The sequence below is a fragment of the Argopecten irradians genome, chromosome 6 (genome assembly GCF_041381155.1).
Source record: "Argopecten irradians isolate NY chromosome 6, Ai_NY, whole genome shotgun sequence".
NCBI classification, from domain to species: Eukaryota; Metazoa; Mollusca; class Bivalvia; order Pectinida; family Pectinidae; genus Argopecten; species Argopecten irradians.
The window spans coordinates 36,504,497-36,529,225 of record NC_091139.1 but is presented as its reverse complement, the minus strand read 5'-3'; the positions used below and the strand labels follow the sequence as shown (position 1 = coordinate 36,529,225).

Below are 24,729 nucleotides of genomic sequence, written 5' to 3'. Positions count from 1 at the left end.
GTATCATTTATCAACCTTGTGGACCCTCGTTCGACCACAAATGACACAGGTGATATCATCGAGGTCATTATTGAGGCCATAAATGTTAAATGCTTTTCATTGGTATGACTTTTCCCACTCCCTTGAAGGTGCTGGTTGTGTCACATCTGGAGTGTGCGTAAAGAGACCATTGAAGACTCTCCAGAAAAAGGTTCTCTACAGTGCTTTCCAGACTTGGAAAATAGTGGAACTTCACTGCAGACCTCATTTATGACTTCAAATAATCACCTGTGCCATCTATGGTCACTGAGGGTTCACAAGAAGGAGGAATTGTGCTTCATGCGAATTGAGGAGAACCAGCTCCACCCTTCGCAGAATGTGGATCTGGTGTCTTTTCAATCATGCCGAGGAAGTCTGGAACATCATATACGATATGTGAATCACTAGGTTGGAAACAGAAAGAGCCCCCACATCCGTGAAACCGATGTTTTTTATGTTAACTCTGGCCATGGACGGTTGATATGTTAGAACCACTATGGTAACACGGTAATGTAATGGTACATCAGCTCATCAGCTCATCGCCATCGAAGACAGAGAACTAGTGAAAGAAATATGTGACACTGTAATAACCATCTGACATTTCCTTACGTTATACACAGGAAATAACAATGAATGTGCTCATTCTAAAGACACAAAACGTTTCTGAATATGCCATGGTATTTACGGAATGACAGGCTTACCTCAGTTTCAATTTGATACCATATAGCTATTAGTTTGCGTTTTACTGTAATAATTCAGTTTGAGACGCTACTAGTCTACAAAAGTTCGAACATGACAATGGATTATTTTGAAGTCCCACTTAGATAACAATCATATGCCCTGTATACGCATCCGGTGATTTTTGTAAACCAAATGATGGTAAAACAATAATTCTTTTTTGCATTTCTATATATTATTGTTGTTGTTCTTACTGATTGACAACAGATCAAATTACTGATTACGAATAATAATTTGTTGTTGGGAAACATTTTTGCTTCGTCAAGCCAAATATGAAAATGCTGAAAAATTGCCATTTTCGAGCCTAGAATATTATTTTTTCATTTCCTGCGTACAAATCACTACATATATTGGTCCTGGTATGTATTGTTGTTCTATTGTGGTCATTTTGATACCTCATTTGTCTACTTCAATTGAAAAATATCCATGTTACTTTTTAGTGAAATTCAAGATGGCGGTCATTTTGATGACGTCATGACCGGAACTTATACACCGTGCGTTCAATACGAATCTGTTGTATCTGTATTGGAACGCGCCGAACCAGCAGAACTGTACCGGTACAAGTGGTTCGTTTTCCGAAGCGTACCACTTGAATCCGAGATTGCGGTCCTGAGATTTTTCATTTTGTGATCGGAATGTTTTCTTTATTAAAAACAAGACAATCTTTTTTATATCCGATAAAAATGACATTATAATTTACTTCAATGTATTCCGAAACTATTTTACACCGAAAATAATTGCCTTTTATATTCGAAGTGTATCTTTCATATGGGTGCCGCCATCATGGAAAAATTCAAACGCGTTCCATTTGGCAGTGTCGTATCACTTTAGTACAACTGGTACGAATCCGCAAATGAAACGCATGGAGAATTGGTAATAAGGCAGGTAATCTAGCCTACATAGGTAGCAGTTCACAGTTAGACCGAATGGCCATGTGTGAGATTTTTTATTAAGCAGAAAGCCTCTGTTTTATTATGTGCATAAAAAATGTATATGTCCTAAAATTGATAAATTCAATCTAGACATTTATATGCAGGCTTCACATCTGCATAAAGAAATTATACAAAATGGGTTCGAGATGAATGGTTTAGATGATTACCAAATGTGCGTCTAAGACGGAAAAAAACTCTACTGTAGCAGCAGAAATTGATAGACGCGGTACGAGGTAAGATTGCTGAAAAGTTTAAGGTTATACCTATGTAGAAATAGGCTCTGTTCCGCTTTCACGACAGTGATGCTTGGTTTTAAACTGTGTTCAAGAAAAAAAATGTCAACTAGAAGGGGTGTATTTTGGGTTAAAAAAAAAACAATTGTTTGCAATTTAAAAAAAAAATAGTTACCATGCTCACAAAACCACAAAAAAACAGACTTGTCAAAAAATGAACTCTGCATAACAATTGCAAATGTTGTTAGATTTAAAATGTAAACACTTTTATAGACGTGTTATTTAAGGTTAAAAAGCTGTGTGTACACAATTAAAGCCTGCACTTTATTTTGCTGATTTTTTTTTTAATTTTCTGAACTCTGCTACCATAGGTATGAAAATATGGCGGCCAAAAACTGAAGCTGTCAGATTTTGAAGATTGGGACTTTTCTTATAATTTCATGTACGTGTTACCATAGAAGTGCTTCGCACTTCGTGGCCTTCGGGCACAAATGGTTGCGCCCTTATTATCATTATTTAAAAAAAGGGAATAAAAAATGTATAATTACTCCTGTAATACATTTGCATTAGATAAATATATTTACTGCGGAGAGCAGTACCGGAGCAACGCACAAACCGGAACAGATTAAACCGGAAGTACAATTTTTTTTAGCCATTCATGCATGCAGGTCATTGATCTTAGTATATACTTTTGCTTACGTACATGTTTTCGATTTTCGACGCGCTCGCTCTTATTGTTAGTTCGTCAATGTCTATACAGTGTACTTTAAAGTTAACAACATCTGATTCAAAACTTTACCGCCGAAGGGGAGAATACCTTTCGGTAGTAAAATCATCCTGTTTCGGAATAATTCAATTGTTGACTATACGATATCTCGTCTATTTGTTATATATATATGTATATGTTGATCATTGTTTACGAGACATCTCGCCTAGCAGTGATATGTGTAGTTTGTTATTGATGATTAAGAAAACCTCGTCTGTTTTGCATATATGTTTTTAATATTGATGAACAGGGATGACTGGTTGGTCCTTTGTCATTTTAACGTGTAAGGATGTGGTGTTCTGTTCGCTATCTTAGTTAGTATGTAAAATTATAAATATTTTCCTTAATCACAAGACCATCGTCAAATTATCGTAACTATTAATAGGACAATTTACAGTATAAAATCGAACCAAATAAGAATGCCATTCTCTTGGTATTTATATGTTTTTTCTTTTATTCATGATGGATATCGCCTGTGCTGTCTTGATATTATTGACGACAAAACAGTTTTTCTCGCCTCTGTCTAGCTTATAAAGTGCTATCTGGTAACCTCTTTGCATAATCGAAGTATTAATTGGCTTAACTTGGAAGCCCATCTTTTTATTGCATTATTTTCTAACTGACTTCATACCTTTAAAACCGTCCGTCTGCCTTCTGTCATTTGGTTATAAGCGTTCGCATCTTTGGATAAGGTTTGGGGTTCTCTAATTTGGTCGAGACATGGCTACAGCAAAGGTAAAATCTTCCCTACCGAAACGTGAACGTTGATGCACAACGGCCTAGTTCGCTATGTTTCCAGGTGACTTCAACAATATACTCCAATACGATATCACTATAATCGTAAGAGTACCCGAGGCTAATGAACCACGAATGTTAAAACAATGAAATTGATTTTATCCATTATTCAAAGCACTATGGCATCAAATAACCACGAATATTTCAACCTACGAATTGACTTTAAAGTTCCAAACAGCGAAAAAAAAAAGAAGTCATGAACAATCCATGTTATACAGTAACAAGGAGTCACAACACGGACATTTACTACGCACATGTACACCCAAACAGGAAACCCGTGATCTTGACTGTTGGTGGGACGTTAAATGATAGACAAAAGCAAACATAATGTACACTTCGTATTGTTACTGATAATATTTCTTTAGTGTTTATTTATATGTATGTATATATGTCAGGTGTTTCATTGGTGTTGATAACACTTTTACTTCGTATTTGATTGGTATGATGTTTTTGTTGTTGCTGTCGAGACCTCCACTTGTCTGGTATGTTTTTGCTCATGAGCATAAATATGAATATATCAAGGATTGTAGATATTATTTTGTATTGTTTTTATGTATTTTTAGTCTGACATGTTCATAGAATGTGTGTGTGCGTGTTTTTTTAAGTTCCTGAGAATATCTCTCATTTTGTAAGTATTTATTTCACAATGATGATGTTGTCTCCCTTACTAAGTTATTTTTACATACGTTTTTGATGATGTTGGCGATACGGCCATCTTTTGAACCTTGCTTTGACATGAAATGACATGTTATTATTGTTGGTGATAGATATCTCTAGTCTTGTTTTGGCATATATGTGATTGAAATATCTCAAAATTTAAAACAAATACCTAGATTACAGAATAACATGGGTCAAACAACACCATGTTTGAAAACACCCATGTACCTTTCTTTTAATGGCTGGAAAATATCGTTTTTGTATGACTTGCTGAACTACCGGAAGTAAGCTATGAAGTAATTATTTCCGGTCGATTTCCTCATTAATGAAACTTGTATATATTCAATTGTGCGTTATATTATTCAATTAAATGTAAGGATTCCCACATGCTTTGACAGAAACTTTAACAAGCGCTGCTGTAACTTGGTCTATTTTATCTCGATTTGAAAATTATATCATACTTCATGTGGAAATGTCATTGAAATGGTTTTCAGGTGTAAACGATTGTATTGCCATTAGGTAAGGCACGGATGTTTAATCATATAATTAACAGCTTTAATTTGTTCCATCAGCACCGACAATGCCTGATGTTGTGGCTGGAGTTATCTCCAAACGATTTATTTCTCGACATTACAATAAATCGTCTGCAATCTGGAGTAGAATCGGAAATGGGAGAACTCATTTGTTTTCATGTGTGATTAGTGTGTGAATTTATAATACCTGTGTGTTACAATAAAACTCAAACCGAACAATGATCCAATTTATGGGTTCCATTCACAGTTATGCCATTTCCATTCGAACAAAATGGACAAAACTTTTAGTCATACACCCTGAGGGTGCAGCATCAAATCAAATATATTAAGTTTTTCGTCATATTGGAAGCAAGCACCTGCTCCTTAATTTCAACCCCATGCTGTCCATCAGCACATTTCTATCATATCCATCTAAATTTTACACATAATTTAACTTTAAGTCGTGGGACTTATGTCATCGGCGACTCTGGTCTGGAGGTGGAGCCTGTTGCCTCGGTTCCACCCATACAAGTCAGCTTCAATTTTGTTAAGTGATGATTTCCAATAGAAGTGATAAGAGTTAATTTAACCATGCAGAATTGTTTCATCTGTCTGGAAAATGATTTTCCTTATTTCAAAGTACCTTGATGTTAACATATGGCAACTTAACTTCAGCAAGCTGGTTCATTCGTGTAACAAAACATCTTTACACATCATGAGTTTTTCTTGTTTCTCAGAGGCCAATAAAAATTAAAAATGCCATACGTACTTAAGACACTGACTTTTTATTTATTGTAGCCTGATAAGTTCCTTTTTGATGTTTGGTTCAATAAATTTTATTGCATTTAACGCTTGCTTTGAACAAGGTTGTTCTTTTCTCTGAGATAATGGTTGACCGACACCATTTGTCTGACTCGCTGATTAGCTGCCTTCGGTTTGGTTGTAATCTTATGTAAATGCATTGGAGGGGCTGTATCCAGTCAAGATGTACTTTTGTCGGTTTTTGTTGAATCTGCATCCATGTTGGGCTGTCTGCGGGTGGGGATCAGCACGTGGTACCTGTTAGGCCACGCTCTACTCTTTGGAATATGGAGTGTCTAGGGTACTAGGAAATATGCGGGTTGGTTTTTTCGCAACCAAGAAACGTTTTTAGTTAGCCTGAAGAGCCCAGGTGCGGGCCTGCCGGCTGCATGATATGGGTAGTTTGGATTTTGTTATTGGTTAATGATATCATCCGTTTCGTAATACATGCTGCCGATCGCCTCTTACGAAATGTAGCATCCCTATTTGCAACTGCCACTTACAGGAGGGCCCCTTAACCCTTTAGACACTCCTTCTCTGTCAAACATCCTAGAACCATTTTTTTCTTGCTTTGTGATTCTTTGTTTTGAAATGTCCCTCAAGTAGCAATAAATCATCTGTGGAGTTTGCATATAACATTTATTTTGTGTACTTGTCTTCAATTTTTCCACCGTTACCTCTTTGTGTAGTTCCCTCACCTGCCAAACGGTCTCAAACTCTCCATCATGTGCCTGGCGCCTCGTACAAACAATACCCAGTTCTCGAACAAATACCCTGTATCGTTTTTGTCTATTATTCCCTTATAATTATCCCAAATAATCGGACATTACACGCAACAAAATTTCAAAAAGTTTGAACAAAAGAGGAAGGGAATAGGGCGCTAGCTTTCCGTGATGCAAAGCTTTCTTTTACATAACGGGAAAACAGCTGCATCTGCCTTCCAAGGAAAAACGACAATATGCACCTTATTTAACTTTTGGATAATCAAGCCAGCTTGAAATTAAAGTAAAACGATAAATATAAATCAATGAAACCACCGTTGCAGCAATGAAAAAGTGGCGATGGTGAGGCCAGGTGATGAGAGAAACGGAGAGTTTTAAACTTAATATGACATCAACAGCGCTCATGGCGCCTGCCTCTTTATGATACCTCATTCATGTCATAAAAATAAATTATTTTCATGTAGGATTAACTTTATTTTGAAATTATTACTCAATTTTAAAACGTATGTGCGATTTCTATCAGAGGAGCATCACTCCTTACTCTGCACAGGCAGAAATGACGATTAGAGTAACCCACCTTTCTTTTCAATTGTTCCCATTGTTGTCGCCGGATGGCGCTGTTGACTGCCTGTAACAATAGAATAGCGTCTTGTTGGTAGGAAGAGTTTTAGCGGGAAATTTTAGCAATTTGACTATGGAAATGTTATGAAAACGTACAGGAATTGTACATCTGGGGTAGAATCCCAGCAATTTAGCATCGAATTAACTATTATTTAATTTATTTAAGATTATTTAAGGATTTTATAATTCAATTTTCACATAAACTCATAAATCCTTTATGTTACGTCGGAGCACGAAGCACCTGAATTTCGGGTGGTACGAATTCAGCTGTCATGGTCTATGTAAGCCTCCACTGTTCTTTTATTTGTGTGATTGGCATTTATGTCGCAATAATCGACATATTTAGAAGGGTTTTATATCCTATTATCTCCAAAAATTAAAACCATCGCTTGGATATTTCGCGAAGTAGGAACAATCATAGAAAGCCGACCGGGTCTATTTGTTTACATCTGTGTTTACATTTTGGGAAAGACATGTGCTCGGTGTGGGTGACAGCTTCGCGCCATGTGACGTCAGGTAACGGGTCAGAGGTCACCACCTGGAGGAAAGCTCTCAATCGTCTGCTCGGAGTGTCCAAAGATGATATCGTAAATTTAATAATGGTAAGATTTTTCTTGAGATCGCCGAAAAGATACATGCTATTTTTGATCCTTTTCGAACATGTTTGCTTCGGTCAACTCGTACTGGTTCCTGTGTACTGTAAGTTAGTCGAGTGAAAGCAGACCTCAGTGTTGCCCAGTTTCCATTGAATGGTTGAACAGACATAACCCGCTGCATTGAAGTGAGGTCGACACAATGACATCTGAAATCTGATGGGCCATTGAATTTTAATGACATTGTGTACGTTTTATAGTTCACTGCCCAAATATTGGCTATCGCTTTCTAAAACAAATTATATCTGTTATTACTCCACGCTTATTTGGATTTAGGAGACCTTCCAAAGAGTATGATGTTGTATGCAGATTAGGCCTAGTAGCCTCTGATGTTACAATCTGCTCGTCAAAACCATATCGTACATAAATCAATTGCTCTGAAAAACATGTGATATGATATTGTAATCAGAACATTTCTTCTATAAAGCCAACATGATTGTATAAACAAATTTCTTGGATTGGAAATTAATGCCCCCACACCAACCACATGTACATGATGATGATTGTAGTCTTTACATTGTAGGTAATTTTAACTTAACCTAGAATCTACTTGGATTTGGACATTTTACACATTGAATTTAAGTCTGAAGTATTTTAAAAAATAGAAAAGCTAAATAATAATAGGGCCTATTAAATTAATATGAATCCCTAAAATAAATATATTTTCAATATTTGATATATGATATTGTCTAATGTATCCCTTGATTGTGCGAGTATTTTTAGTAAGTAAAAAAGTAATTTTATAATTGCTTGTTTCATGTCGGTATAAAACCATTCTAAATTCCTTGACTGTTGTAACTTAAACTTGTGTGTCAAGGGGTCCTTAGGACATGATGATGATATTATACAAATATAGCATTTTTATGAGGTCGATACATGGCATGGTTATATCGACCAAATAAAAAAAATTGACCGAGGAAGTAGTGCGAGGTCGATATTTTTTCCGAGGAAGTAGTGCGAGGTCGATATTTTTTCTGTGGTCGATATAACCATGTATTGACCGAAATCAAGATGCTATAATTGTTTTATTATTTTTTTGGATTTTTAACATTTTGAAATGAGTATGAAACTAAATGAGCATCGCATTGTAAATTCTGCTTTGTGATGACAGTTACAATCCTATGATTTTGTAACAAGTATAATTCAAACACAACATATGAAAACAGTATCAATTGATGCACTTCAAGCTTTTATTACATGAACCCGGTGCATGCGTGTTTGTAAATTGCATACATGTACATGTACTCCATTATACATGTAGCTCCATGTAGCTCTATGTCTTAAGGACACTATTAAATGTATAGTTTGTTCTCCGTTGAAATAATACACTTCGACGTCAAACATATATTAACAGATTCAGATTGACATTAAGATACATTATCTTATGCTTAGTATTCCATTCCGTAAAATAAAAATCGTACACATACAGTAGGATTAGCCTAGGCCTAATGTTGTAAGTAGCCTAGGTGGAATTTGAAAAATAAATATCAAATGTATTCACTATTCAATGGCTCCAGACGCTTAATGAATGTTATTCGATTATTTCCTACTCTCCTATCGTGTTTATATTGAAACTTTAAAAGCTTAAACTGTAGTCATCAGCTGGAAGTCTTCATCATCTTTGTTAGAAACCGAAACAATCAACGTCGTCTGTCACATTTTGTGGTTACGCTTCAAACTCAGGTCATCAAAGCGTTTGTTTCAAAGTACCAGGAACATGAAGCGTTTTGGTAACGTAGATGATAACGTTATCTAAAAATAACTGTGCAATATACTTTTTCTATAAACTACTTCCGGAAAAATTGTGCAATATAGTTTTTTATCGGTGATCACATGGCGTGTTTTTGACCAATGAGAAGTGACAAAAATCCAGAAAAATAATAAATATAGTTATTATGATTGATGATTTTTGTTATATTGTGTATGATGATGATATGGTAATGATAATGACGATATTTTTTAGTTTATCAAATGACTGCATCCAACTTGGCTTGCATAATTATGAAAATAGATAACCTCCTTAGACATTTTCCCTCTATAATATTAATACTTATCTATTATGGCCTGGTTGAGAGGGCACTATTGCCTCATAGTATTGTCGAGGGATGGAATAGTGCCCGAGCCGAAGGTCTCATGTTAGATGATGTACTAAACCCATTATGGCCTGATTGAGAGGGCACTATTGCCTCATAGTATTGTCGAGGGATGGAATAGTGCCCAAGCCAAAGGGCCATAATGGGTTTAGTACATCATCTAACACGAGACCGTTTTTGATGTCATCGTAACAGAAGCACGTCAAGCGACACCTCACAATACTATCTTCATTTCCACACCACCTTGTTACATTAAAAGTACAACATATGAATTGTCGCAGAAATCTGTGAACGGGATTCAGCTTCACGAAGATTAAAAGTAGATCAATATAGAACATGACTGAACTGTCTTCTGTAGAAAAGCATCATTTGCTTCCATCCCCGTACACAACAGCCTGTCCACCATCTTGACGTCTTGGTCGAAGCGCAACGTTATAATGACGTCATGTAATGGTGACGTCACAATACATTCACGTTCAATTTCGCGCCGCTTGCCCGGGCACTATTGCAAATAGTACCCATGTGTGTAGCCAATCAGAATCCAGTATTCTGTCACGTGATGTACTAATGTAATTTAAGCTACACTATACGTAACTATTAGCAAAAAGTCAAGGTAGATTTGACTCTGATATTGTTAGCATTTGTAGATGTAGTTGAAATTCAGTTCAATCAAAGAATATTTATAATGATTCCTTAATAACTTTGGTACAGCAGTTGTTGAAAGTCAATACTTGTAAACATGCCTTCATTATAAACTGGTTGCCATGGAAGTTACAGTTCTTGCCGAACGGAAGTCGGAAAGTGCATGACCCGTTCTCGGAAGAGGTTGGACAGATGTTACATAGTTACAGTAGTCACATGAAATTCTCAGCAACGACGTTTTAATGTCAGCTAATTTTGGCTGTTTTGACTTAATGGGACCCACCTTGTGATGTTCAATATTTATTTGATTTTTATCAAAAGTTTCCGAATTATTTTCGCTCATCTTGACTTTGATTTAGTCCCATCTCTGTATGATTTACAATAGAATTTGTATTCAGCATTCTCTAAATCTTAAAAAAAGAATAAGACAGATACAGATATTGGGACTTTAATATATAACTCCCTTAATTAGATCTCAATTCAAATCAGAGATTTGATTTGGGAATTTTTCATTGTAATTGGAGAAAAATCACTGTGAGCAGTCCTTTTTTACTTGCATTTCTAATGTAAAAATGTATTACATGAAAGAATATTCCCTAATATACATATATTTTGTTGTATATTACTACAATCCAAAATGTGATTTTATATATACATTTTTTCATGCATTATTTTCAGAAATAACAGTATCTGACATGGAAGGTCTTGCCCTGAAAATTGTCAAATTGAAAGAGATTATCAGCTGCATTGACCCTGTTGGACTGGAAGAAATTAATGATAATCAAGTTTCCAACATATTGCAGCAGATTAGGCTGGTAAGAAATTAAGTAAACAAATTCAAGCTGGGCACCTAGTTGACCCTGGACTTTTAGCAGTTTCAGAAGTCAATTCACAATTTCTTAGAAATCTGAAGAGTACCTAAGAGTCAAATCTGATTTTTGAGAGTCAAAAACATACTCTCAAGGGTCTATTGGATGCTCTGTTCAATTCATTGATATTCACAGCAAATGACACAATTTTATATATAATTTCTGTAAAAAATAACCAGTAAGACAAAAGATTGATGAATGTGATTTTGCTTTATTTGCATAAAAATAGTAACAACTCATCACTACCACTTTCACAGGGTTCCAAATGGTCGATATAATAAAGGCCTTTTGGCTATAAAGACCTTTTTTCATTCCCACTTGGGTGGTGTTTATAGACAGGTTTGAGCTATTTTCTTTTCCGTGAATATAAACATTTACAATGCTTTTAAATTTCTAAGCCAAATTAATAGTTTCAAATGTAAAAAAATATGTGATCTTTTTTTGTTTTAGATATTCAACCAAATCAGAAAATGTTCATTTTGCGAGAATTTTATCAGCATTGTCTTGGAGTTCGTTAACATTATAAATGTAAGTAAACATTTGTTAACATTATATGTAAGTATACATTGGTATATTTTTGCTTTTTTTATATTCACTGATATTAGATAAGTTGGGCATACATGTGGAAGAACTTGAGGCAGCTATAGTGATCACAGTGTCTATCTATAATCTGTCCCTTTTAACAATTGTATTCCAGAGATATATCATAGAAAGCCAACTGTTTTTCAGTAATCTGTAAATCACTACTGCATTGGATCACTTCAAAAAGGCTCCTTCTGATGGACATCTCATTTCTAGTTTGATTATTTTGAAAATTAAAAGAACAATGTTGTATTATAATAAATATGTGTATAAATTGAAAATTGGTCCAATACTAAGCATTCCTTACATATTTTACTGTTTTGTGTGACAGTATACTAGAAAAACTTATGATCAATCGTAAATTGAAAATTATTGAAAAGAAACTAAATCTGTAGTTAGTTAAATTGAAAATCATTTTAAAGAGAAACTACCCATTAATGTTAATGGAGAGTTGCTTCCCTTTGATTACAGAATGTATAATTTATGTCATTGATTGTTATATTTTTTTAAATTTATTTATCTGTTATTAAAATATATTTTTGCAGAATATTGCAGAGCTGTCATTGTCAGGTGTGTACAAACTAATTAGTTTATAGCTGATAGGTATTGAGTTTAATCTATATCTTGGGGCTTCATCCATCAATATGTATTTCTTTTAAATTGTAATTACATTATAGAGAAGAGTAAAAGGAGAAATAAAATTCATTTTTGAAGCAGTTGGGACGAAGACCATACAATAATTTACTTTATTGTTAATAATTGTTGTATGATTTAGCTTTTTAGTATAGGGCCCAACACAACGGGACTGATAAGATTTGATTGATTTCCATCCCATATTTACCTCAATCATTGTTGAATATGCTGTGATAAGTACTTCTACCAAACTCATGTACATATTGCTGGAATTAACAGCCATGTGAGCAATACAGGCTCTGTGGGCATCATGGTACATTAATTTTTCCTAACTTTTAAGGTCTATGGTCAATGATTAAAGGTAAAGTTCAACTCAATTTAAAAAAAAAAATCTTTTGATGTTCCAAATCCTATCACTTGTGCATAGTTAAAGGAGCCTGACCTTAATATATTGTTTTTACAGTAAAATCTGAAGTCATATCATGCTCTATTGTATCAATTTTGGAGCTGATTACCAGAGAAGATGTGTCATTTGGTTTTAAAGTTGAGGTGAGATTAAAGTTATGTTTTTTTTAAATAATTTGAAATTATCAAACCTGTTTAATTTTTGCAATTTATATAACTTCAAAATGAATACCTGCATGGTCTGCAACCATAATTTGAAAATAATGAATTCATAATTTTGTTCCTATTTTCATTTAAATGTAAATTAAAACGTATCATTTACTGTGATGATCGAATAGATACAAACTTTTGATTTCTCTTCATTAATCCTTTGTTTGTTTTTTCCAGGTCCTCAAATTTACCAATGTGTTACTTGAAAACTGTGCAAATGATACCAAGGAAAATTTGGTGGCACAAAAGGTTTTTGAGAAGCTAATGTAAGTCATAAGCTAATGTAAGTCATACTTTTGCACGCTGGTATATAATTTGTTAAATAATTTTTTGACATATGATATTTGTTTATTATTATACAAATATGTTATATGTGTCAGTCATTGTTGATATGCAAGGTTTATTGGTAATTTTGTGTTAATCGCTGAAGGAACAGGAATACACACTTCTCTTTGTGAGGATAGCTATTTTTTATGCTTTCCTTTTCAAGAGTTATGCCCCTTTGTCCATTAAAAAACTGATTTATTGTTGCATTTCAAAATTTAACTTTGTAAAAATGAAATGGAGCAAAGCAAATATGTACAGCAAGAATTTTTAATGCTTCAAATATAATCATCAATGTCTAAATCAATACACAGAGGATTATAATATATTTTATATAAATTGGCTGAATTAGCAAATATGAAAATAGAGTTATGGAAATAGAAAATGACATAATTTAAAGATATATATTTCAAATAGTTATTGGCTATCCTTGATTTTCCTCATTTTAGCATAACATTTGGGAGACAGTTGGATTCTATTGGAGGTAGGTCATTTGAATTCCATCTCTAAGATGAAGATATCGATCGGACAAGAATACTGGGCACCAGTCATATTTATTTATAGTGTAAAATCCATATTTATATAATTATCTAATATAGAATTTAATTTGCAGTAAAACCTTTAAAATGGCTGATAATTTGAACTAGCTCCCAGACAAGAAACTGCAGAAAAATTGGTTGCTATCTAGGTTGTCGAATTGAATTAATATTATTTTTTCAGACTATGAATTCCAAGTTGGATTGATTGAGTGCTTATTCAGGATTATCCCAAAGAAATTCCGTTCAAAGTTTGCCTCACATTTGTTTAGTAAAGCAGACCTACTACACCAATTCCTTGATATCAGGGACCAAGACTTTGAAACTGTAAGTATTTGAAATAGACTAGATGTTCTAAATTGGCTATAGCACTTTAGTATGAATTAAGATTTTAGTTTTAAATCATCAGACCTTTAACTGTTTGATCAATGTATCTGAACTTAAAGAAACTCTCTCGTTAGCTCACCTGGCCCGAAGGGCTGGTGAGCTATGCCATGGCGCTGGGTCCGGCGTCCTTTCATCCCTCCGTCAACATTTCCCTTAAATCGCTTCTAGTCATAGAGTTCTGCATGGAATGTAACCAAATTTGGCCAGAAACATCCTTGGGGGAAGGGGAATAGAGTTTGTATAAATTTTGGCTCTGACCTCCTGTGGGCAGGAGGGGCGGGGCCCTATAAGAAAAATAGAGGTAAATCTTTAAATCACTACTAGTCATAGAGTCATAGAGGGGGGAGGGGGGGGGGCAGGAGGGGCGGGGCCCAATATAGAAAATATAGGTAAAGCCTTTAAATTGCTACTAGTCATATAGTTCTGCACAGAATGTACCCAAATTTAATCAGAAACATCCTGTGGTGAAAGGTAACATAGTTTGTATAAATTTTATAAAGAATGGGTCCCAATAAGGAAATTTGAGGTAAATCTTTAAATTTCTTCAGAAAAGAAACAATGATCATGTATTCAAAACATTACTTGGCATTACATTAACCAGGTGAGCGATACAGGCCCAGAGGGCCTCTTGTTTTTGTTTTAGTCTTTTGAAATAGATTCCTACATAATTTCATGTTTATCTTCTAGGACTGCAGAACTTTCCTGAATACCTATAACAGTGATGGGAGTCAAAACCAAAGGTAGTAATGAACATGACCATTATCATAGTGTACAACAAACTGGTTGAAAATAAAGGCAAAATAGATGCATGAATATCATTTAGTAATGACACATATGATAATATTGATTTGTTTTATGGTCTTGTGTTATTGGAGTCTGTCAGGGTTGCTTCCCTTCTCTTCAAGCAAGGGGATCAGAATGGGAGTCAAAATACATGTATATGCTTGTGTCTCAGAAGTCTTATGTATCTAATGATTCTTGTTGACTACTGTTTACGATATTAAAGGTCTTTCTCAATGCCTGAAACATGTTCTAATACAGTACCTAATGCGTGTAACATTCCCTCAAACGCGTTTGGGTTTCGTTTGCGTTCCTTTCGTTTAGTTTCGTTTGCGTTTCCTTTCGTTTTTCGTTTGCTTTTGCGCTTCCGGATTCGTTTACGTTCGTTTGCGTTTGCGTGCGTTTGCGTTTCGTCAATCGGATGTACTTCTTTTTGTTTTGATTGGGAATTGTTAGTTTCGCATGGGCAAGCAAAAACTAAAAATGGAGTCAACTGCCGGTGTAGCACTAGACCTATTTCACTGTATGTTCCAAAACTAGGTTTGTTTAAATTTACGTCCTATTAACAGCCAGGGTCATGTAAGGACGTGCCAGGTTTGTTGGTGGAGGAAAGCCGGAGTACCCGGAGAAAAACCACCGGCCAGGGGTCAGTACCTGGCAACTGCCCAAGATGGGATTCGAACCCACATCCCAGAGGTGGAGGGCTTGTGGTAATATGTCGGGACATCTTAACCACTCGGCCACCGCGACCCCATGTTCCAAAACATTTGAAACTTTAGTTATATAGAATATGTAACAGGGTGCGGGATTTCTAATAATTCTAATCACGGACCCGGGACCCAGAAGTTACTGTACATTTAATTTGTACATGTACATGTACTGTAACTGTAGTCTGAAGCTTAACCGATCGAGCTGTAGGTATATGTCATCTTTTCCTAAAAATACGTGTTTATCAAATATCACATTTACACTAGTACAAATGTAAAACAAATACGATATCTCTGTATTTCATGAACTATTTTCGGTAACATTAATTTACGGACATCTTTTATTTGGATTTTATATCAAGGACGTATATATCTACTTATATATCCTTAGATACTTCATTACATTAAAATAGGATGGTCAATTGAAACTAACTAATATATCACGATCTACAAGTAGAAATACCAACTACCCGTTACGGTACAGTGAGTCAAAACATATATAATCTCCCAGTCTAGGTCATGCTCCGACGGGCTTCTGAAAGGGGAGTTATTTCAATTCATTTTATAACGTTCACGGTCCATAAGTGCAAGTTACAACATGTCAAATATACACTTTATATTACAAAAAAGACAGAAAGTGATACATAAACCATATATATTAAATTTTCAGAAAGTGTCTCATCTTTTTCACTTCTCTCACCTTTTCTTAAAAGCAAAATAGATAAATCAAGGATTTATAAGTGTGGTCATCTATAAGTCCTTGGTGTTGTTACTTGTAAATCCTTGGATAAATTTACCAAAATTTTGTAATTTTTTAATGTTGTTAACACTTATAACAATTTAACTTTAAAAAAACACTTGGTCTTCTGTATTACTATTTCTTAATATACTTTTGGCGTAAAACATCATACAATGGACATTGTAATAGAAAGTGATATTCATCATCAAGTAAGTTCATTTAAATCACAACATATACAATAGGTTAATTTGTAAAATAAAATTATAACAAAAATTATCAATTGAATTTTTGTACAGTATACCATGTGGTGTAATCTTGTCTATATGCCTCATTAATTCCATTCTGAATAATTTGAAATGTGTACTGTAACGTTAACAGTCAGCGTTATTTGGATACCATATTCTTTCACAAATCGTGTTTGAATGTGTACGATAACATACATGTACCACGTACATATAAAATGTACATGTAATTACCCAAATAACGACAGAAACATGTTTGCAGAATACTAGCAATATGAAATTCAAAATAAAGAGCACATGATAATGAATTATAAAAGAATCGCCCAAGACTGCTTTTCAATAATTTTACACATTTTGTGGTCCAAAATTAATATTGTTGACTAAAATTCCATAAATGTTCGCGTATTTTTTAGGTTGAATGTCTCGTATAATTTGTTCAAATATTTGAAGACCTCTTCTTAAAATTACCGTCAATGCATGTAAACTGTACGGTGAATTATTCCATTATCGGGATACAGTAATTACGAAAGACCTTTACGAAAGACTAGTGACTTTCGTCGTATAAATACGTATACAACAATTTTATTTGAAAGAAACATATTAGTGCATTTTTCCGCGTGAAAATGATTGTCAATGTCAAATTATATATATATGTGTTGGTTTTTTTAATATATTTGTATATATCATAGTTATATAATTTTCAAGTGTGTTTTTTATGTTATAAGATACTGATAAAATGCCTATTTTTGAATGCCAATCGTTTTTAGTGTTGTTCATGTTATTACACTGACAATTTTATTATTTATGTATCTTTGAAAACATGTTGTATTTGCAAGCCGGTATAGCAAGGACGTACATTTATGAAATTGTATATACACGCGTCCTTTGTTTAGTACACCCGTGACCGAAGCTTTTGTAATTGTGCCCTTGGCCGTGACATTGCTTGCCGATGTAAACAAGTACCGAGATACTAGCTGTAACTATATATAGACTAATCCGGATCACTATACAACTGCTGTGTGGATTGATCACTATGATCATGTTTAATTTCCGGTCTTGGCGATTTTTACCTATCGTTTTTCGTTTGCGTATTTCGTTTTGCGTTTTTCGTATTTCGTTTGCGTTCATCATCGATAGCTTGCGTTTTTCGTTTTGAACGAGAAATGTGTTTTTCGTTCTTCGTTCTTCGTTTGCGTTTTCGTTCGTTTGCGTTTGGTTTTTCGTTTTCGTTTTTCGTTTTGCGTGCGTGTCGAGGGAACGTTACACGCATTAAGTACTGTAATGTGTTCATACAATTATTCTGTTTGGATAACTGATAAATTAGAATTAGAACAAGGCTAAGTCTATTACCCATGGTTAATAAAATGATAACCTAAATTTTGTGTTTATTAGCTCACCTGGTCCGAAGGACCGAGGTGAGCTTATGGGATACTGTAGCGTCCGGTGTCTGGTGTCCGACTTCCGTCGTCCGTCAACAATCGACTACTTCTCCACTTAACCGCTGGTCGGATTTCAACAAAATTTGACTGGTAGCATCCTTATGGGCTACTAACTGAAAATTGTACAAATGATGGGGCTGACCCCCCAGGGGCCTGAGGGGCGGAGCCAAAAGGGGCCAATTTGGCTATTTCCATATAAACGACTTCTTCTCTGAAACCAAGCATGGGATAGCACCCATAATGCATTGGTAGCATCCTTATAGGGTGGGGATTCAAAATTGTACAAATGATGGGGCTGACCCCCGGGGGCCTGAGGGGCGGGGTCAAAAGGGGCCAATTTGGCTATTTCCATATAAACGACTTCTTCTCAGAAACTAATCATGGTATAGCACCTATAATACAATGGTAGCATCCTTAAAGTGTTGGGATTCAAAATTGTGCAAATGATAGGGCTGACCCCCGGGGGCCTTAGGGACGGGGTCAAAAGGGGTCAATTTGGCTATTTCCATACAAATGACTTCTTCTCTGCAACTAAGCATGGTATAGCACCCATAATGCAATGGTAGCATCCTTATAGGGTGAGGATTCCAAATTGTGCAAATGATAGGGCTGACCCCCCGGGGGCCTGAGGTGCAGGGTCAAAAGGGGTCAATTTCCATATAAATGACTTTTTCTCTGCAACCATTAACTTTTTCTCTGCAACTTAACATGGGATTACGCTCATAATGCAATGGTTACATCCTTATAGGGTTTGGATTCAAAATTTTGCAAATGATGGGGCTGACCCCCAGGGGGCCTGAAGGGTGGGGTCAAAAGGGGTTAATTTAGCTTTTTCCATATAAACAACTTCTTCTCTGCAACTAAGAATGGAAGAATACTTATAATGCAATGGTAGCATTCTTATAGGGTTGGGATTTGAAATTGTACAATTGATAGGGCTGACCCCCGGGGCCATAGACGGCAATAGATGCGAGGTCAAAAAGGTCAATTAGGCTACTACTTTCATATAAATTACTTTGTCTCTGAACCTATGTATTGGATAGCATATTTGTATGGTATCAATAGCATCATTGTATGGTTGTGATTCAAAATTAAACTTTGGGAGTCAATTTTGTTTATTTTTCTAATTGTCAGAGTCTTGTGATAATTACTAACAAAAAACCAGGTGAGCGATACAGGCCCTCTGGGCCTTTTGTCTGAAGCCAAGCATGGGGTAGCACCCATAATGCAATGGTAGCATCCTTATAGGGTGGGGATTAAAAATTATGCAAATGATAGGACTGACCCCCCGGGGCCTGAGGGGCGGGGTCAGAAATGGTCAATTTGGCTTTTTCCATATAAATGACTTCTCTGCAACTAAACATGGGATTACGCTCATTGTGCAATGGTAACATCCTTATAGGGTTGGGATTTAAAATTTTGCAAATGATGGGGCTGACCCCCCCCCCCCCCCCCCCCCCGGGGCCTGAATGGGTCAAAAGGGTCAATTAGCTATTTCCATATAAACGACTTCTCTGCATCATATTCATATGATATGGTTGTGATTCAAAATTAAACTTGAAATTGTACAAATGATAGGGCTGACCACCGGGGCCTTAGACAGCAATTGATGCGGGGTCAAAAAGGTCAATTAGGCTACTATTTTTATATAAATTTTTTCCTCTCTGAACCTATGTATTGGATAGCATATTTGTATGGTATCAATAGCATCATTATATGGTTGTGATTCAAAATTAAACTTTTGGAGTCAATTTTGCTAATTTTTATCTTTGTCAGAGCCTTTGTGATAAATACAAAAAAAAAAACCAGGTGAGCGATACAGGCCCTCTGGGCCTCTTGTAATTATTGAGAAATCATGAATTATGCTGTATGCTTTAACTTTGTGATAGATTATTCATCCATCCTTTTTGATGTTATGTTTTTAGAGTGAGGTCTATCCCATGCCTCTCTGCCTTTCTTGGAGATCGAGAGGTATGTATATCATAATGCTATTCATGCTTTATATTTTGCAGTGAAAAGCTGCTGAAATTTTATGTTGCAATGTCTATTTAAACATCTTGAACTTACATGTATTGTGAAAAGTTGATTCACCAATTAAGATCTATCTTTTGTAGAAAGTTATTGCAATATAGTCAGAGATAAGAGACACAAAATGTGTCAAAAATGAATGTATACTTCAATAAATGAGTAATGTCTATAATTGACATTCGTTTAAGCATGGTGTATCAATAAAATCAACAGAATGAATAATGTTGAAACTTTAAACTATTGATGTTTTATAGCTTTAGATTTACTGTTGTGTCGGTCTAACCGATGACAAAATAAATGATGAAAAACCTCGGTATGTTGAGCGACAGTATTATCAACTGGTCGAGTGGTTCTGTCAATTGTCTGGATGGGCGGAGTTTAGATAGCCTACCCGACGTCAGGCGATAGATAAAACGAGTGGGCGGAGTTTATCCGACAATGTGTCAGACATGGCTGCGCCTGATAAGAAAAAACATGTGTGGAAGATCTTATGCTAACAGAGTACTGACGGACGGTAAACTTCGTTGTGAAATACTTGATCATCATTATAAACGAAAGCATTATCTTTTTTCATGAAATTAGTAAAAAAAAAACATGATGTTACGAGAAGAGGTTGTCACAAGATTATAAAGAATATGACTGCACGGGGGACATTTGACCCAGCCACCTGTTCATCGGAACCCAAGCAAAGTTACCAACAAAGTCTTAAGTTTATAGAAAAAAATAGTCATAAAATAATGAGCCGTTTATTGGAGAGGAATGTTGGTTCCGTCGGCCATTTTAGAATTTAGAGGCAATTTGCTGCATTTCCATGTAAGTCCTAACGATAACAGCGTTAGATCTACGAGCGTACAATGTTTGTCCTTGAATGTTTGAAAAAATGGCACATTATATAAGAAATCCATTAATAGCCAATAAATCTGGAGTGAATTAAAAGTACTTTAGAAGGCATTGATATTTAAGAAGTAGATTGATAAAGAAACAAACAGGGGTAAACTTACCACGAGGCGGGCCTCAGGGCAGCCATTACGTTGTTCTCGAAGTAGCCTAACGTTTGTGACGCACATTCCCTACCGTGAATTATGCTAGCGATGACGCGAAAAGTTATCCAGTGTATCCCGGCTGAAACACGGACAGCAGCTCATGAAAACGGCGTTATCATGTTTAATGCCAGAGCTTTCTTTGAAGAAACATCTGTTGTAAAAACTGCGGGTAATAGAAAGTATGGACACATCCTGCAGCTCTTATGAATACAGTAATACCCAATGAGTTCAGGATAGATCTAGTTCTTAGGAGTACGGTAATACCCAATGAGTTCAGGATAGATCTATCACACGTAGGTCTCACATATTACACGATATAAGCCACGCCCACCAACCAATCAACTCGCGTTTAGCATTATATTGTAACCCAGTATGCAATTGTATTGTGCAAGTTGCGGGGTGAGTACATCACTGTCATCGTCAACGGTTAGACCGACACGACAGTAATGGGAAAAAAACTTATATTCAATTGTCAAATATTCAAGGGAAAAGTTTGTGATCAAATGAATTTAAATTATTGTTTGTTTCTTTCAGCTCAGAAAACCAAATGATCCTGGCTATGATGAATTTTGGGTGGATTTCAACTTTGGAAGTAACAGGCTTTCCATTTTTTGTGAAGACTGCAGTGGATACAGTGAGGTAAAATGAAGTGATGGTATCGCATGCGCGGAAAATAATTACGGGGAATATAACCAGACATTAGTCAGAGTTATCTTAGATAAATAAGTTTTATATTTTAACTAGGATGTAAAAGTAGAAATGTATCATGGATGCCAATGGATGGAAATATTATATTTTTATGTAAAGAAAATAGATGCTAAACTATTTGGATGTCGTTCCAAACTGAAAACTGTCTAATAAAAGAAAACCATATGAATTTATTTTATGAACAGGATTTTTCAGAAGATGGTTCATGGGAAACCTTATCTGTGTGGAAGTCAGATGTGCATTGTTACAAAATCTCTGGTAAGTGCACAATATACATCATTTTTATACCCCTGCAACAAAAGTTGAATATTGAGAGGTGGTTATACTGGAATTAGCTTCTCTGTTCATCTGTCTGTAGAAAAAAATTTGACCTACTGATTCCATTTCATTGAAAATGCAATGATTAGGAATGATGTGTAAAAGTGCATGCAGCTGTTTTTTGCCCAAATCAAAAGTTCCATTGCCACGGTACCCTGGTCACGATATACAGGTTTTCTAAAATTACCAAAATGTGTCCTTATTATTGTTTGGATCAATTATGTTCAAACTTTGTCAATTATTGTAAAGTACCGTATTTTCCCTATTAAGAGCGCCTCCTCTAATAAGGGCGCTCCCACGTTTTTTGCTGAAAAAAATCAACTAATTTCATACAATTTTTGTGCCAGATTGTGACGATTTGTCTCTGCAGACGCTAATGAAATACAGTTTTACATCAATCTGATGCCTAACAGATATCTAATCAGCTTGTATAAACACTAAATTTATTGCACTGAATAACTTGCCAAGTATTTACACATAGAAATAGCGAGAACGCCATGTTCAAAACAAAACGTGTCACTTGAATGTCCCACACACGTGTATGGATGAAGACTAACTGGCAACAACATTTTAGCGATGTCTGTACAGGTTTTATGAATACTTACAGTATATGTATGATAAAGGTTCCTAACTTACAGTAATATTATCATTTCTAAGCATTTTATTGTGTGCTCTTGTCGGTATTCCCCATCTGCCACAAAACGAAAGTAGCGATCGAAAGCACCGTCCGCCATTTTGTGTACGCAAGGTAAACAAACAGGCTAGCATGAAATGCAAAATTTCCGTGAAACAGACATATTTAACCAATGTTTAATACTTCTGGTGCATACATTTCTTCATTATTATGTAATTTCAATACTTACTTGACTTCAAAACGAAAGTTGGTTATCATAACTTTCAGAAAAATACGAAACTAAAAGCAAGATGACTATAGTCTGTTTCAGAAAAAAAACCATCTAAAAATGGTCTCAAATAACCGCGCCCCCCTCAGTCATTTACCCACGCCCGGCGCCCTCATTAGGGAAAATACGGTATGAATGTTTATAGTTTGGCTATTATTGAGTTAATGTCTGTAATATGTCTATAATGTCTATCAAATGCATCGATACTGGTTACTATGGACACATAATGATTTGTAGAGGAGATATTTACCTTTCCATTCTTGTGGCGATGAAAATATAGGTTTAGTTAACATATTTAATCATGGATGTCTTTGTATTTAGGACCCTACCCATATGAATATATGGGTGCCCTATCTGGGTTTGCACTGGATGTTCCTGAAATGAGATCCCTCTGAATAAATGGAAGTGACTTTTTGAAAATAAATGGGGTCTTTTTCTAAGCTTATAAAGGATAAGATTTACAACTAAACAAGGAGTTGACTGAAAGCGGTGAAGGTCATAAGTGCAAAGGTCAAGGTTAAATTTTGTGTTTCTTATTCGCTTCAGACCATAAATCGGTAAGAATGAGACACAGGTCAAGGTCGTTATGTCAGAAGTTAAAATCACTTGTCACCATCTCTGATATAAACATGAAAAATATCACTATTTTGTTACTTTTACTGCCGACACAATAATACCTTGAACGGTTTGGATTGCTAACTACATCAGTGTACTGTTGCGATTGCCTTGCATGCTATTGTTACGCTCTAGATAACTTCGACGATGCTGATAGGTGGCGGTTTTATTGTGTTGGCAGTAAGTGATAAAATTTTTTGGTATATAATAGGGCTGCCGCGGTTAACTGGTATATTGATGTATTGCAATATTTTTCTTAAATAATATCATTTATGTTATATAATTAAAATGTCATGCTGTTAAAACTACAAACCAGCAAGTTGTATTTGTTTTCCTTTCCGATAATATGATTGATTTTGTTATCATTCGTTTCCGATTGTGGAGTCAGTCAAATGCTTGTCATTAACATGTATAACGTTCAAATGATTCAAACATTTGCATGATGTTGAATATAAACAATATGGCATTAGGCTAGTTTCTGAAATAGTGTCAAGCTGATTTGTTGCATCAATGAACAATACTTGAAGAATTCTCCAAACACATTTAAGACCCAGTGAACGCATGGTTTCATCATGATCATCCGCAGCCATTTTGTAGTTTCTACACATATGTCAAAACAACACTGCAAGTCGATCAGCCATTTGAAGGTAATCACGATCGTAATGCTTATTTTGCCAGGACAAATGTACATAAATCCATTCATTATTTAGGTTCAAAATTGATATGCAAATGTTTGCAGACACTATCATTTTTAGTTATTGCATTATTTGGTTGCAATTGTCTGTAGCCTAGCATTTTCTCAAATATATTAATGTAACGTAAACAAGAACATCAAATTGGAGCATTTTGATTACTCAACAACACGACGAAAACAATTTAAGACTACATTAAATAGCATTGTATGTTTGTATTATGAAAAGAGGGTTTTTATTATGGAATAAATACAGATTAAACACCATTTATGATTTAAAATGTCAATATCAAAATATTGCATTACATATCACAATACAGCTGTTGTGTATCACAATATATTGTGGTACGCTTCGGTCGTATCCCGGCAGCCGTAGTATATAAACACT

At 35.3% G+C, this 24,729-nt stretch overlaps 1 protein-coding gene across 2 annotated transcripts in view; it reads left to right on the top strand.

Annotated features, from left to right (window-relative positions):
• Positions 1 to 7,311: 7,311 nt before the first annotated feature.
• The window catches only part of LOC138325765 (titin homolog), a 32,601-nt gene continuing 15,183 nt past the window's right edge, over positions 7,312 to 24,729 (top strand). For both annotated transcript variants that reach the window (XM_069271646.1, XM_069271645.1), the window contains exons 1-12: positions 7,312 to 7,397; positions 10,862 to 10,998; positions 11,503 to 11,580; positions 12,180 to 12,204; positions 12,731 to 12,816; positions 13,060 to 13,148; positions 13,656 to 13,690; positions 13,927 to 14,069; positions 14,817 to 14,869; positions 19,962 to 20,007; positions 21,642 to 21,746; positions 22,001 to 22,073. In XM_069271646.1, coding sequence (XP_069127747.1) covers positions 10,879 to 10,998; positions 11,503 to 11,580; positions 12,180 to 12,204; positions 12,731 to 12,816; positions 13,060 to 13,148; positions 13,656 to 13,690; positions 13,927 to 14,069; positions 14,817 to 14,869; positions 19,962 to 20,007; positions 21,642 to 21,746; positions 22,001 to 22,073 — 853 coding nt within the window. In that variant the 5' untranslated portion in view covers positions 7,312 to 7,397; positions 10,862 to 10,878. The remainder of the gene's footprint in view (positions 7,398 to 10,861; positions 10,999 to 11,502; positions 11,581 to 12,179; positions 12,205 to 12,730; positions 12,817 to 13,059; positions 13,149 to 13,655; positions 13,691 to 13,926; positions 14,070 to 14,816; positions 14,870 to 19,961; positions 20,008 to 21,641; positions 21,747 to 22,000; positions 22,074 to 24,729) is intronic.